General features: G+C 40.8%; 1 protein-coding gene across 1 annotated transcript in view; it reads left to right on the forward strand.

Moving 5' to 3' along the window:
- Nucleotides 1-16,313, forward strand: part of RNF148 (ring finger protein 148) — a 183,308-nt gene that overhangs the window by 132,973 nt on the left and 34,022 nt on the right. The window contains exon 2 of the mRNA XM_010831743.1: nt 9,688-9,801. Coding sequence (XP_010830045.1) covers nt 9,688-9,801 — 114 coding nt within the window. The remainder of the gene's footprint in view (nt 1-9,687; nt 9,802-16,313) is intronic.

A 16,313-nucleotide genomic window follows, 5' to 3' on the forward strand; every position in this document is an offset into this window, starting at 1 on the left:
CCTAGAAGGTTTAGGGTGGGGGGGTTAATGAGACATGTGAAATGGGCTAAGTATAATGCAGCAAGGAAATTCATAAAATCATGGATTTAACTTTCCTAGTTTCTGTGTTCACTAGAAGCTCCCCTCCCCCAAGACCATCCCCTATAATGACTTGTAATCTTGCTGGGGTTTGAATTTGACTAGCAGGTCAGTGAGAGTGTGGGTAGAAGTCGTATTTAGCAGCTTGGTAAGCTGCACCTGGGGCCCATTGTCCACGATGCAATGGATTTTTCTGCTCTGTACTCATCACTTAGTGTACATGCTATTATAAAATATGTTAAAGCAGTATTTGCAAACCTGGGGCTTTTAAAAGTTCCCCGTTTCAATATCTGTGGGACCAGTACAACTGTCTGTCCAAATAACTTTATTTTTAGGCTGCCTCAGGTGCTTGGAGTCTGGTATTCACTGTTCACTGGGGCAAGTTCACTGAATGAGGACTTTTTCATATAATATAGCATATGGAAAGAATATTTTGGTTTAGAGTGAATCAGGATAAGCTTTACTAGCCAGGGATGGTAGTGCTAGGGCATTGCCTTCTTAATGGGGTATGTCATTGAGATTTCTAGCTGTTAGGATTTGATTCAGCCATATGACCAGTTATCCTACCCCCACTCCCCCAAAAGAGTGATCTGTTTGTGTGTGTGTGCTAAGTTACTTCAGTCGTGTCCGACTCTTTGCAGTCCTGTGGACTGTGGCCTGCTAGGCTCCTCTGCCCAAGGGGTTCTCCAGGCAAGAATACTGGAATGGGTTGCATTCACTCTTCCAAGGAGTCTTCCTAACCCAGGGATTGAACTCGCATCTCTTACATCTCCTGCATTGGCAGATAGGTTCTTCACCTCTGGTGCCACCTGGGAATCCCAATCCATTCATAGCAATGTTCATTTCTTTTTCGTATAAAAGGAAGTTGGGAGGTGGCAGTCCTGGGTTGTTGTGACTGCTCTGCACTGGGGAGGGTCTTAGGCTCTTTTTATCTTATTGCTTCACCATCATCTTGGGCTAAGTGACAGTTCTAGTTAGCAGGTCAAATTTCAGCCAGTGGAAACAGAGGAAGGAGGCAAGGAGGGGCTTGCTTCAGCTATTCTTTATGGTTTCCTAGAAATCACACACAGTTTTGCCTACATCTCACGGGCTTTCATTTGGTCATTTGACTATGCCCATTGTCAGGTGAGGATGGTATTTGTAGTCTTAGTTGGGCATATTCACGTATTCACATGTCTGAAATACCTGCAGTGATAGAACAGAGTGAGAAGTCATTTGGTTCAGTTCAGTCGCTCAGTCGTGTCCGACTTTTTGTGACCCCATGGACTGCAGCATGCCAGGCCTCCCTGTCTATCACCAATTCCCGGACCTTACCCAAACTCATGTCCATTGAGTCGGTGATGCCATCCAACCATCTCATCCTCAGTCTTCCCCTTTTCCTCCTGCCTTCAATCTTTCCCAGCATCAGGGTTTTTTCCAATGAGTCAGTTCTTCATATCAGGTGGCCACAGGATTGGAGTTTCAGCTTCAACATCAGACCTTCCAATGAATATTCAGGGCTGATTTCCTTTAGGATGGACTGGTTGGATCTCCTTACAGTCGAAGGGACTCTCAAAAGTCTTCTCCAACACCACAGTTGAAAAGCATCAGTTCTTCGGCACTCAGCTTTCTTTATAGTCCAATTCTCACATCCATACATGACTACTGGAAAAACCATAGCCTTGACTAGATGGACCTTTGTTGACAAAGTAATGTCTCTGCTTTCTAATATGCTGTCTAGGTTGGTCATAACTTTCTTTCCAAGGAGTAAGCATCTTTTAATTTCATGGATGCAGTCACCATCTGCAGTGATTTTGGATAGGAAATTGTTAATAGCAGTGACTCCCACAGGATTGTATAATGTATGAGATGGGCTGGAACTCCTTTGTTACTCTGTTCTGACAGGCAGTTTGGGGAAGTCTGTTTCAGAAACCTAGAAGGCTATTTTTCCAGTGGTTTTAAGCAAATATTTTTTGGCAGAGTGTCCATAGCAAAGGAAAAAGCAAAACCTGTCCCATAATCTCCAGCTAATATCTTTTCCTTCGTTTCATTAACGGGAGTTAAAGCTATGCCTTTGTGCGTTTCTGAGACCATCTTTACATGGAATAAACCCTTTACCTCCTTGAAGAGTGTTTTTCTACTTTATTTAAGATTTTTGTGCACACCAACCCATTGCCACCCCCCACCTCCGCCACTGGTCACCTGCCACTCTGCTGTAGAGTCTGCTGCTGGTCTCCTTCACTCACCAGGAGATCATGCAGTGCCTGCCATGAGTGTTAACACTAATGATGAGGACTGCAGGTCAAGGCAGGCTCACACAGTGGTGGCTGTCCAGTTCCTGAGTAGCATAATGGTTGGGCTCCAGCTGTAGCCAGGATTCGGGCTAATCCTTCAGTTGGTCATGACTTAGAATGAAAAGACTAGGATATAATTTGAACAGGGAGAAAAATAAAACCTAAAAAAAACAAACCAAAAAAACCCCAACACTCTAAGGAACATACACCATCTCTGAACTCTACAAGTATTTTTTCTGAGGCCACCATTATTATGAATAAATTATCACTGCAAGCCCAGATTTATAAAACTTAGCTGTAACTGTTAGTATTTTAAGTGTTCTTTATATAAGGCTGATTTCTAGCAAGGATATTTATGTTCTAGTTTAGTTTCATATAAAAAGCTCTTCTAAATTCCCATTAAATAATTTCAGGTGGTCAATTTTTTTTTTACTTTAGAAAAATATTCATTTTTTAGTAAATAGACTAGTGTGAAGACAGTCCATGGATGAAACTAAAATATAGGCTGACAAATAAAACTGGCTGCCCTCCAAAATGTTAATCGATTATGTCAAATAGGAGGTATGCATATGCCAGGTTTCCCCCTTTGCTTAATTCTGAACTGATTTTTTATAATTATCTGAAGACTGCAGATAGCATCTTATTATGTTAGTGTTATAACAGCTGGGAGGGTTCTTTGGTCATGGAGTGAAGGAATCAATCCCAAGGAAAAAAAGTCAACTGGAACAATGGATCAAGTAAATGGAGTTAAGATGAAATGTGGCTTGATGAAGTACACGTAAGAATATTTTAGAATTTTTGTTGATTATAAGCATGATATGAGTCAGTTGATGTGACTGCCAGGAGGAGTTCATTTGTTTTAGTTTGAACTAATAGACACAGAGTGCTTAGAATGTGGGAAGTGTTTCTCCCACTTGTCTGTGTTGGCCACATGACCCTAGGATAATCATGATCAGTCTATTGAGTATATTTGAGGAGGGACATTGCTGTTCTAATGAGTGTCATGATGTTGTAGTGTTCAGAGTGCTTTCTTATATTTAGTATTATGTAAGTAAGTTTTGCTTAACTAGGTAATGCTTAATTTACAGACAAACTGAAGAGTACTCTTAGGATGTTGGAGGGAACTGGGAAAGTTTGTTCTAGAGTTTAATTCTAGAATAGAAGTTTATTCTAAAGTTTATTCTAGTACCTGTCTCCAAGTTCCTGAATGCCTGTATTGAAGAAGAGAAGTAACATTTAGTTTGTTTGGTCTTAGATAGTATAGAACTAGCATTTATGAAAGGCATAGGGAACCAGGTTTTTTTCATTCATCAGTTCAGTTCAGTCGCTCAGTCATATCCATCTCTTTGTGACCCCATGGACTGCAGCAAGCCAGGCTTCCCTGTCCATCACCAACTCCTGGAGCTTGCTCAAACTCATGTCCATTGAGTTGGTGATGCCATCCAACCATCTCATCCTCTGTCGTCCCCTTCTCATCCTGCCCTCAATCTTTCCCAGCATCAGGGTCTTTTCAAATGAGTCAGGTCTTCGTATCAGGTGGCCAAAGTATTGGAGTTTCAGCTTCAACATCAGTCCTTCCAATGAATATTCAGGACTCATTACCTTTAGGATGGACGGATTGGATCTCCTTGCAGTCCAAGGGACTCTCAAGAGTCTTCTCCAACACCACAGTTTTTCCTTCATAGATGTCTAAAATTAAAATGAGCTTCATAGTGAGGTATAAAGGTAGCATGTGTATGTGTGTGTCTATTTTAGTTTTAATAGGCTCAAATGGAAACTGAGCAACTACTTGATATGGTAATGCATTAAGTAGACTGTTGAGTACCATGGTTGTTACAGCTTTTTCTGTTTCTTTGAAGTTCTCAACCTTGAAATTAACAACAACAAAAAAAAGGTGTGGGGGATACACAGTCAAGTTCAAATCTTATACCTGAAAGGAGAAATGAAAAAAGTAAATTGGTTTGTTCAGCCTTTCTGCAGGATGATCTGATTTAAACAATGTGCAGGGGGTTATAATTGTTCTGAGTTTAAAAATGTGTAAAGTGGCTATTAAAACTTAATTTAAAAAGAAAATTAAAATTTGAGTATATAAAAAGTATCCTGTGATTTAAAACTTAAAATGAATAAAATGATACAAGTTGAAAATTTTTTTCATCCTTATTCTCCATATGTCCAGTGTCCAAGGACATCCTTCTTCCATAGTTTCCGTGTATGGAAGCAAATATATGTTCTGACTTTTCAGAATAAAAATGGGAGTGGTGGCTTATTTTACGTACCTCTCTATATTGTTTCCTTTCCCAAGATATTTTGAAGATCTTTTCATATCAGTACATAGGATAACTTGGTCATATTTTTTTTTCATAAAGCTAATAGGATTACCACTATTTGGATGTAGTGTTATTTACATGGCAGAAAGTGAAGAGGAACTAAAGAGCTTCTTGATGAGCATGAAAGAGGAAAGTGAAAAAGCTGGCTCGAAACTCACATTCAAAAAACTAAGATCATGGCATCCAGTCCATCCCTTCATGGCAAATAAAGGGGAAAAAAGTGGAAACAGGGACAGATTTTTTTTTTTTTGGACTCCAAAATCATTGTGGATGGTGACTGCAGCCATGAAATTAAGATGCTTGCTCCTTAGAAGGAATGCTATGACAGACTGAGACAGAGCATTAAAAAATAGAGATATCAGTTTGCTGACAAAGGTCTATATAGTCAGAGCTATGGTTTTTCTAGTAGTCATGTACACATGTGAGAGTTGGACCATAAAGAAGGCTGAGCACTGAAGAATTGATGCTTTTGAACTGTGATCCTTGAGAAGAGTCTTGAGAGTCCCCTGGACTGCAAGGAGATCAAACCAGTCAATCCTGAAGGAAATCAATCCTGATTATTCATTGCAAGGACTGATGCTGAAGCTCCAATAATTTGGTTACCTGATGTGAAGAGCTGACTCACTGGAAAAGACCTTGATGATCAAAGAGATTGAGGCAAATGGAGAAAGGGGCAACAGAGGATGAGATGGTTAAATAGCATCACCTATTCAATGGACACGAATTTGAGCAAACTCCAGGAGATAGTGGAGGACAGGGCAGCCCTGCGTGCTGCAGTCTATGGGGTTGCAAAGAGTCAAACATGACTTAGTGACTGAAAACAGTAACTTATGAAAAGTTGGGTTGTTGGCTTTTTAAAATTTTAAGATACTATGGGTCTTGAGGGGGTGGGAAGTGCTACTGTGCAGAGCTGAAATTGGTTAAAATTAACTGCAGTTTTAACTCAAGCCTTCCTTGTCATGTTGAAAGCCTTAAAGGGATTCCAGAGTTCCAAAATATTTACATCAGACACATACTGCCAATGCAGTTGTTATTTAGGTGGGAGACAGATTTCTGGTGCTTCCTATTCCATCATCTTCCCGAATCCTTCTGCTCTCATGTAGACTTCAGTTAGAAAAAGAAAAATGTAAATTGTTAGGCATGCTTTCATAACTTGATTCATTTCTCTGAGTGTATCCATTTAGTCTATACTTCTGTTGTCTTATAGGTTAGACTCTTGTCAATTTCCAAGATACGTGTGTTTGAAAATTAAGATGGTAACAATAACCCGGTGTACGAGACAGCAAAAGAGACACTGATGTATAGAACAGTCTTATGGACTCTGTGGGAGAGGGAGAGGGTGGGAAGATTTGGGAGAATGACATTGAAACATGTAAAATATCATGTAAGAAACGAGTTGCCAGTCCAGGTTCGATGCAAGATACTGGATGCTTGGGGCTAGTGCACTGGGATGACCCAGAGGGATGGTATGGGGAGGGAGGAGGGAGGAGGGTTCAGGATGGGGAACACATGTATACCTGTGGCGATTCATTTCGATATTTGGCAAAACTAATACAATTATGTAAAGTTTAAAAATAAAAAATAAAAAAAAGGAAAAAAAATTAAATTAAAAAAAAAAAAGAAAATTAGTTCTTTAGGATATGAGTTGCAAGTATTTTTTTCCTGGCCTTTTTTTCCCTCAGTGATTTTGTTAATGCTAAATTTATTTTTTTTTTAAAGATATAATTGACCTATAATATTTTGTAAGTTTAAGTATATAATGTAATTATTTGACACATATCTATGTGGAAAAATGATTACCACAATTTATTTTTAATTTATTTTTAATGTTTATGCAGTTAAATTTAGGACCTGTAGATTTTGATTCATGATTTAAAACAAATTTTCTCATATCAGTGTTTAAAGGATTTCTCCCATTTCTTTATACCTTTATGGTATAAGAAGTTACAGGTAATTCATTTGGGCTGTAACCTTGTGTTATGGTTCAATTTAATTTTTTCTGCATGGCTACCTAGTTATTCTAACACCATTGATTGAAGAAACCATCTTTTACTACTGATTTGAGGTGCCATAAAGGTATTTTATAGTATACTTCTAGTTGTATTTGAATCTATTTCTTGGGTCTATTACATTGGTCTCTATCTATTGATTTATAATACAGTTTATTTTGATAATGCAAATAGCTTTTTGGAAACTCTGCTTTCTGCCTTCCCACTGATAGATTTTAAATTGCCTTTTTTCCTCCATATCTCTTTTATATGGAATTGTAGAGCTTTTCTCTGTGCTAATAAAGTATTTTCTGATTGACTGTTTGTATATTGTTATAATATAGCTATCATTTTATGTCTTAAATGTAACTACAGTAATTTTTATCTATAAAAAAGTTGAAGCCTAATGCTCTGGCATGTTTTGTGAAGGACATGAGCATTGTTAAGAGTTTCTAAGAAGATGGTTTGTGCAAATCTCCTTCTCTCCATTCATATTCAGGAATGTTCCATGTCGTAATCACCAGAACATAACTCATCGCAACAATGGCTAAACCTAAACACTGGCAAACTAGAAATTGCAGAGATTTAAAGGAGTTCCTACAGAACAAATGCCTCTGATAGAAGAAAACTGAATAAAGATGCCTCAGTTTCTAGGTTTTGAATAATATTTATTTCTCAAACAAGGGAGATGGGACAAATGATCATTGACATCCTCTCCAGGTCATTGTCATCCTTCCCGAGTCCCTTTCCACTATTTTCTGAATACCTGGACACTTGGTTTGCAAATTGAAGCCCTCCTTGGCGATTCCCAGTGCTTGGCAACTAGAGTGCTATCAGTGGTCTCGCTCTCAGCAATTGCTATCCTCCTTCCATCTGGTCCCTTTGGTGAACTGTGTTTAGAGAAGGAAAGGCATGGGCTTAATTTGCCTTGCTAGTACACACACACACACACAAGGTAACTCCTTTCATTCTCTGTACATTATATAGAAATGGAGAATGTAATATGATGTTGATATTCCTGCTTTCCAGCTTGGTTTAGCTTTCCCTAAAATGAAGAAGATAACCTGAAAAATGGAATGCTCACTTTCACTTTTCTCTTTTATGCATTGGAGAAGCAATGGCACCCCACTCCAGTACTCCGGCCTGGAAAATCCTGTGGACGGAGGAGCCTGGTAGGCTGCAGTCCATGGGGTCGCTGAGAGTCGGACAGGACTGAGCGATGTCACTTTCACTTTTCACTTTCATGCACTGGAGAAGGAAATGGCAACCCACTCCAGTACTCCTGCCTGGAGAATCCCAGGGACGGGGGGGCCTGGTGGGCTGCCGTCTATGGGGTTGCACAGAGTCGGACATGACTGAAGCGACTTAGCAGTAGCAGCAGCTTCTCTCTCCACTGCTCAGGGCAAGAGGTTTTTTACACTGGAGCACAGTAGGACACTTCTTTATCAATTTGTTTCTACCAGCAGTGATTTTTTTCACAGGCTGTCTTGTTTGTTAGACTCCTAAATAAAACCCATGTTTTGAAAGAGCATGTCTCTCTGATTTGAATGGCATTTTAACAAGCCTTTTGAACAGTTTTAAACTTACTTCATATTAGCCTTCTTTTCGAAGCCAAATCATCCCAGTTTGTTTAGTCTTTCTAATCCTTTAATCATTTTGTCTTAGGCACGATTCCAAATGCTTCACAACTCTCCATAGAATCCAGAACTGGGCTGAATTCTTTTAACAGTCTAATGAGGATGACTGAAATGGAGAGATCACTCCTTCCTTGTCCCTATATATCTCAGGATTTGTTTTCTCTGCAAGACTATGCTCTGTCTCCAGTTAAGCTTTAAAAAAAAAAACATACATACATATATATATATATGTATGTTTTTTATGTGTGTGTGAGCTGTGTTTAGAGCGGCCACACGGGCTCCTGCTTAGAAGGGTCCCATGCCCGGTTGAATGCTCTTTTGCTGCTGTCTTGAAATCAGTTTTTTCATTAAGGGGCTCCTCGCTCTCGTTTTGCAGTGAGCTGTAGAAATGAAATAGCTGCTTCTGCTTGTAGTTGATGACTAGAAGATGTGGTTAGTAAGTCATGGTCCGTGTCTAACCTACTCTCCGTAACCTGGTAGATAGCTCCAGGTGAGCAAACGTGGTTGTAAACTTACACTCCTCTCCCTGAGTCACTGCCTTCCCCTCGCCTGCCTGGAGATGCACTCACTGCCCCCATTGCCTCTCTGTTCCCCTCCTCATCATCCCTTTATCTCAGCTCAAGCACTGAGATGTTTTTTCATGATAATCCAAGCTTTTAGCATCCAACAGATGTCCTTTCTAGAGAATTCTTTCTCTGAGTCTCTGTCTTTCCTGTCCTGTTCAGAGCTGTTGGTTGTCCACTCACCTCCAAGAATTCTTATCCCTCTGCCCTCTGTTCAGGACAGTTGGCAGGCAGTTAACTTCTCATTTGAATTTTAGATTTTTTCCCCTTTCTCTGCAAAGAGATTGGAGTGTAGTCATCACAAAAATGCTGTTTGGGGCAGAAATTTGGATTCCGTTTTCAGTATCAGGTATTCCAAAGTTCGTGGGGCAGTAACTTGCTGCTGCTACTGCTGCTAAGTCGCTTCAGTCCTGTCCGACTCTGTGCGACCCCATAGACAGCAGCCCGCCAGGCTCCGCCATCCCTGGGATTCTCCAGGCAAGAACACCAGAGTGGGTTGCCATTTCCTTCTCCAATGCATGAAAGTGAAAGGTGAAAGTGAAGTTGCTCAGTCGTGTCCGACTCTTAGTGACCCCATGGACTGCAGCCTACCAGGCTCCTCTGTCCATGGGATTTTCCAAGCAAGAGTACTGGAGTGGGGTTCCATTGCCTTCTCTGGGGGCAGTAACTTACAAGCTTTTAAAAATTGACCCATAAAGTGAATTCTGAGTATTGAGTCTTAGACACATGTGGCAAATATAACTCTTAAAAAGCATTATGTGTCATGGATTAGCCAGTTTTTTTTAATCTGATTCCACCCCCTATTTCTTTTTTTCTTACAGCTTAACAAGCAGCAGTTGCAGTTACTGAAAGAACGGTTCCAGGCCTTCCTCAATGGGGAAACCCAGATTGTAGCCGACGAAGCATTTTGCAATGCGGTTCGGAGTTACTATGAGGTGAGTTTGAAGAGCTTTGTTTCTGGCATTCTGATGCCTTTTAAAAGATGTTTTTAATGGCTTCCCCTTTTAAGAAGCTCACACGTATAATAGGAAGGCTGTGAGTTTGCAGCCTTCCTTGAAAGCATTGTTGATTCTCTTTTGCAATTTAAAAACTAATTCCACAGCCTGGTTTTGAGAGATAAACAGAATTGGAAATTATTCAGATCTTTTGTGGAGAACTAAGCTGTTTAGAAAAATCTTCTGGCACTGATTGATAGAGCTGAGCTTAGCTATCTGTGGGTCCGCATGTCTAATTTATCCTTTTTAATCAGAATCTCAATAGTAAATTCCTATCTTAAATAGCAGTTAATAAGCCCTTAAATATTACTTGCTAATAGTACATGAGCCATTCTGTTCACTAAACTTTTTGTAATAATTAAAGCCAGTAACTAATTTTATGACAATGAATGGAACTGTTTTCTTGACGGAGAAATACTACAATCCCAACTTTCTCTTTCTTCTGATTTTAGCTTGTGACTCATCAGGAATTCTCTGTGGACTTCCTATGGGCATCAGTTTTCACTCAGGGTCATTAATTGCTTCAGTGAATGGCCAGTAGTTGTTAAGAGAGTTTCCTTTTTTTCCCTAAGGACTTCAGACTCATTTTGGGCATGGACTTCTTCCACTGTGCACATAACTACACCTCTCAACTGAAAAACAACATGCAAAGCCGAATTAGGCTAGTACAGATGAAAAATGTAGAGGTACAATGTGTCTGAACTTTCTGAGGTAGGGAAATATCTTTGCAAGAATAAAAGAGTAACTGGATGTACAGATTTCTGAGGTTAGTGATTAATTGATGATGTGTGTGCCTCAGAAGTTGCTTAATGCAACTCTAGAGAGGTTTATGTTCAGTCGCTCAGTCGTGTCCAACTCTCTGTGACCCCATGAACCATAGCACGCCAGGCCTCCCTGTCCATCACCAACTCCTGTAGTCCGCCCAAACCCATGTCCATTGAGTAGATGATGCCATCCAACCATCTCATCCTCTGTCATCCCCTTCTCCTTCTGCCCTCAATCCCTCCCAGCATCAGGGTCTTTTCCAATGAGTCAGCTCTTCGCATCAGGTGGCCAAAGTACTGGAGTTTCAGCTTCAGCATCAGTCCTTCCAATAAACACCCAGGACTGATCTCCTTTAGGATGGACTGGTTGGATCTCCTTGCAGTCCAGGGGACTCTCAAGAGTCTTCTCCAATGCCACAGTTCAAAAGCATCAATTCTTCGGTGGTCAGCTTTCTTCACAGTCCAACTCTCATGTCCATACATGACCACTGGAAAAACCATAGCCTTAACTAGACGGACCTTTATTGGCAAAGTAATGTCTCTGCTTTTCAATATGCTGTCTGCTGCTGCTGCTGCTGCTGCTGCTGTCGCTTCAGTCATGTCCGACTCTGTGCTACCCCATAGCCAGCAGCCCACCAGGCTCTCCTGTCCCTGGGATTCTCCAGGCCAAAATACTGGAGTGGGTTGCCATTTCCTTCTCCAATGCATGAAAGTAAAAAGTGAAAGTGAAGTCGATCAGTCGTGTCCAACTCTTAGAGACCCCAGGGACTGCAGCCTACAAGGCTCCTCCATCGACAGGATTTTCCAGGCAAGAGTACTAGAGTGGGTTGCCATTGCCTTCTCCGAATATGCTGTCTAGGTTGGTCATAACTTTCCTTCCAAGGAGTAAACGTCTTTTAATTTCATGGCTGTAATCACCATCTGCAGTGATTTTGGAGCCCAGAAAAATAAAGTCTGACACTGTTTCCACTGTTTCCCCATCTATTTCCCATGAAGTGATGGGACCGGATGCCATGATCCTAGTTTTCTGAATGTTGAGATTTAAGCCGACTTTCTCACTCTCCTCTTTCACTTTCATCAAGAGGCTTTTGAGTTCCTCTTCACTTTCTGCCATAAGGGTGGTGTCATCTGCATATCTGAGGTTATTGATATTTCTCCCAGCAATATTGATTCCAGCTTGTGCTTCTTCCAGACCAGCGTTTCTCATGAGGTACTCTGCATATAAGTTAAATAAGCAGGGTGACAATATACAGCCTTGACATACTCCTTTTCCTATTTGGAACCAGTCTGTTGTTCCATGTCCAGTTCTAACTGTTGCTTCCTGACCTGCATACAGGTTTCTCAAGAGGCAGGTGAGGTGGTCTGGTATTCCCATCTCTTTCAGAATTTTCCAGAGTTTATTGTGATCCACACAGTCAAAGCCTTTGGCATAGTCAATAAAGCAGAAATATATGTTTTTCTGGAACTCTCTTGCTTTTTCAATGATCCATCGAATGTTGGCAGTTTGATCCCTGGTTCCTCTGTCTTACTCAAGCCCAAACCTGTCGCACAAGATAAAAGTATAGAAGTGTTGCTTACCAGATCACTGTGTGGCATGAATCTAGAGGCACTAGTAGATGCTGTCTATTTGGACCTTGACTCAGAATATTAACAAGTATAAGGCATTACATTCTATCTTGTAAAACTCAAGGTTTGAGTCTTTGTGTCGAAGTCTTGCAAGATGAAATCATGGCTATGAATCTTAATAGAGGAAATGTAAGAGCCTATACTTGCATCATAAAATGAAACAAAAGTCAAAGTCTGTTTAGGATGAAAGAAAGGTGTTGAGGAAAGTAATTTCTGGGAAAAGATGTAATTAAGAAAACTCATTTTTGGTTCAGGTAGATGTACTGTGGTACTGTATGTGTTAACATTTGGAAAACAAGCTGGGTGAGGGGGCCATGGATGCTGTTTGTACTACATGTGCAACTTTTGTGTAAACCTAAAATTGCTCCAAAATAAATATATTCCAAAGTAAGTATTTTTAGTAAGGGTATTACAAAGAAGTAAGCATAATATGTTGTTGTCAGTTTAGTAAAAGGCACACTTAAACTGTGTTAATATTATTCCTTTAATGAAGGAGTATCATCACTGTTTTTTTTTTTTTAATATTTATTTTTGGCTGTGGTGGGTCTTCATTGCTGTGTGGGGTTTCTGTAGTTGCGGTGTGAGGTCTCATTGCAGTGGTGTCTCTTGTTGCAGAGAACGGCTTCTAAGGTGTTTGGGCTTCAGCAGTTGTGGCATGAGGGGGCTCTAGAGCACGGGCTCAATCATTGTGGTACACAGGTTGAGTAGCCCCATGGCATGTGGGATTGTCCCAGACCAGAAATTGACCCCATGTCTCTTGTATTGCAAGGCAGATTCTTAACCACTGTACCACCAGGGAAGCCCACCATTGGTTTCTAAATGAGAATTGTGCTCTCTTCTGGGTACTAAATATAAATGAAAAGATGTGGATAAATTTAGGGTCGTCAAGTCTGAAACATCATGTAAGTCACCTGAAGGGCCTGGAGACAGATTAGGCTTGTGTTGTGTGTGGCCCCAAGAATAAAAAACTAGGCCTAACGTGGAAACTGAAGTAGGCAAGATTTTAGCCTAACATCATTGGAGTTTGGTTGCATAGCCAACATACTGAGTAGACTGGAGGGTGCAGCATCACAGGCGATCAGGTTCTGGCTCACGTCACAGTTTCCTGGGAGGCATTTTGCATAGATGGGTCCCAGGGCCCTCTCCTGGGCACACTGAATCAGAATTTCAGGATACCTTTTAAATACCTTTTCTATACCTTTTAAAAGCTTTCCAGGTGACTTCCTTTCAACTGGTAGATTGCCGACCAATGGAATTAGATGATTGCTTGGCTGCGATTGTTACAGCTGCTAAGTCGCTTCAGTTGTGTCCGACTCTGTGTGACCTCAGAGACGGCAGCCCACCAGGCTCCCCCGTCCCTGGGATTCTCCAGGCAAGAACACTGGAGTGGCTTGCCATTTCCTTCTCCAATGCATGTAAGTGAAAAGTGAAAAAAGTGAAGTCGCTCAGGTTGTCTACTTGAAAGTTATACAGTTGTGTCCGACTCCTAGCGACCCCATGGACTGCAGTCTACCAGGCTCCTCCATCCATGGGATTTTCCAGGCAAGAGTACTGGAGTGGGGTGCCATTGCCTTCTCCGGTGATTGTTACAGAAAGAGATGTAAATGCTGAAGAGGTGTATTCAAAATGGCTGCTGGGAAACAACCAGCCTACTAGAAAGTCACAAAATGTGGCTTCATATCAGACTCATATGTGTACTAAATATGTAACACCACACAAGTCATTGACCCTCTGTGAGCTTGTGTTTCTGTTTATGTCATTGGGCTTCCCTGGTGGCTCATACAGTAGTAATGCTTAAGTAGTGAACTAAGTAATCAAGGGTTTTCTTTTCTTTGGGTAGTATTTCTAGCAACTGTTGGCTTGTGAAACTATATCCAACTTGGCTTTGTGGAGTTCTCATAGGAATTAAGATTTGTATTATTAATGTGTATGGAGTCTATATTCCTGATTTACATTTGGAGGGTTACCATTTCCCAGGTGGTACACGTTCTGTACTCAAACTCTTGAATGGATTAAGTACATTTTGTTGGGAAAGTGAAAGTCGCTCAGTCATGTCCGACTCTGCAACTCCATAGACTGTAGCCCACCAGGCTCTTCTGTCCATGCAATTTTCCAGGCCAGAGTCCTGGAGTGGGTAGCCGTTCCCCTCTCCAGGGGTCTTCCCAACCCTGGGATCAGACCCAGGTCCTCCACTTTGCAGGTGGATTCTTTACCATCTGAACCTGCAGGGAAGTCCAAGAATAATAGGATGGGTAGCCTATCCTATCTCCAGTGGATCTTCCTGACCCAGGAATAGAACCGGGGTCTCCTGCATTGCAGGTGGATTCTTTACCAGCTGAGCTACCAGGGAAGCCCTTTGTTGGGAAAATAAGGTAAAAAAAAAAAAAAAAGCCTTTTTCTCAATTTTTCTCACATAAGACTTTCCCCTCTTTTTCAAGGATTATATTTTCATAATACTTTGCTATGACTAAGAATGCCGGTAGTCTCAAGTGAAGTCAGAAAGAAAAAGACACAAACCATGTGCTACCACTTATATGTGGAATCCCAAACACGACACAAATGAACGTATCTAGGAAAGAAAAACAGATTTGGACATGAAGTACAAGGGGGGAGATCAGGTGGGGGGAGTAAGGAATGAAAGTGTGAGATTAGCAGATATAAACTAATATATAAAAACAACAAGACTGAACTGTATAGCACAGGAAACTGTATTCATTATCCTGTGGTAAACTGCAATGGGAAATAATACACATACATGTAACTGAGTCATTTTACTGTGTAGTAGAAATGAAATACAACATTGTAATCAACTATATATACATCAGTAAAATTAAAAAAAACTGCTGGTAGCCTCTACTATAATTACCTCTGTGTAGTATTTCTTATAGCTTACCAAAATATTATTTTTTTCTTCTGGTAACTTTGTGTTAATCAGTGGCATTATTACCCACAAATTACATAAATAGAAACTGAAGCTCACAGAGGTTCAGTGCCTTTTCCAGTGTTATATATTTGGTAGGCTTCTTAGTTCAGTGTGAATCCAGATTTTCTGACTTTCATGGTGCCATTTTGAATACACTTGTGCCAGGTACTGTGCAAAACACTTCAAAAATGTTTTTATTCTGTAGAATAAACCTTTTAAGCAGAATTATTCCAATCTTGGGCTTCCCTGATAGCTCAGTTGGTAATGTTCATCGCAGCACTGTTTATAATAGCCAGGACATGGAAGCAACCTAGATGTCCATCAGCAGATGAATGGATAAGAAAGCTGTGGTACATATACACAATGGAGTATTACTCAGCCATTAAAAAGAATACATTTGAATCAGTTCTAATGAGGTGGATGAAACTGGAGCCTATTATACAGAGTGAAGTAAGCCAGAAGGAAAAACACCAATACAGTATACTAACGCATATATATGGAATTTAGAAAGAATGGTAACGATAACCCTGTATACGAGACAGCAAAAGAGACACTGATGTATAGAACAGGCTTATGGACTCTGTGGGAGAGGGAGAGGGTGGGAAGATTTGGGAGAATGGCATTGAAACATGTGAAATGTCATGTATGAAATGAGATGCCAGTCCAGGTTCAATGCACGATGCTGGATGCTTGGGGCTGGTGCACTGGGACAACCCAGAGGGATGGTATGGGGAGGGAGGAGGGAGGAGGGTTCAGGATGGGGAACACATGAGAAATAAAGAAATTAAAAAAATAAATAAATAAAAACATGACTATGCAGAGATCAAAAAAAAAAAATTCACCTGCAATGCAAGAGATCCTGGTTCTATTCCTGGGTCAGGAAGATCTGCTGGAGAAGGGATAGGCTACCCACTCCAGTATTCTTCAGCTTCCCTTGTGGCTCAGGTGGTAAAGAATATACCTACAATGCGGAAGACCTGGCTTTGATCCCTGGGTTGGGAAGATCCCCTGGAGAAAGGAAAGGCTACCCACTCCAGTATTCTGGCCTGGAAAATTCCATGGACTAGTCCATGGGGTTGCAAAGAGTCGGACACAACTGAGCGATGTTGACTTCATTTCACTTCATTCCCATCTTAGAA

Source organism: Bison bison, unplaced genomic scaffold, assembly GCF_000754665.1.
Source record: "Bison bison bison isolate TAMUID 2011002044 unplaced genomic scaffold, Bison_UMD1.0 scf7180017864530, whole genome shotgun sequence".
NCBI classification, from domain to species: Eukaryota; Metazoa; Chordata; class Mammalia; order Artiodactyla; family Bovidae; genus Bison; species Bison bison.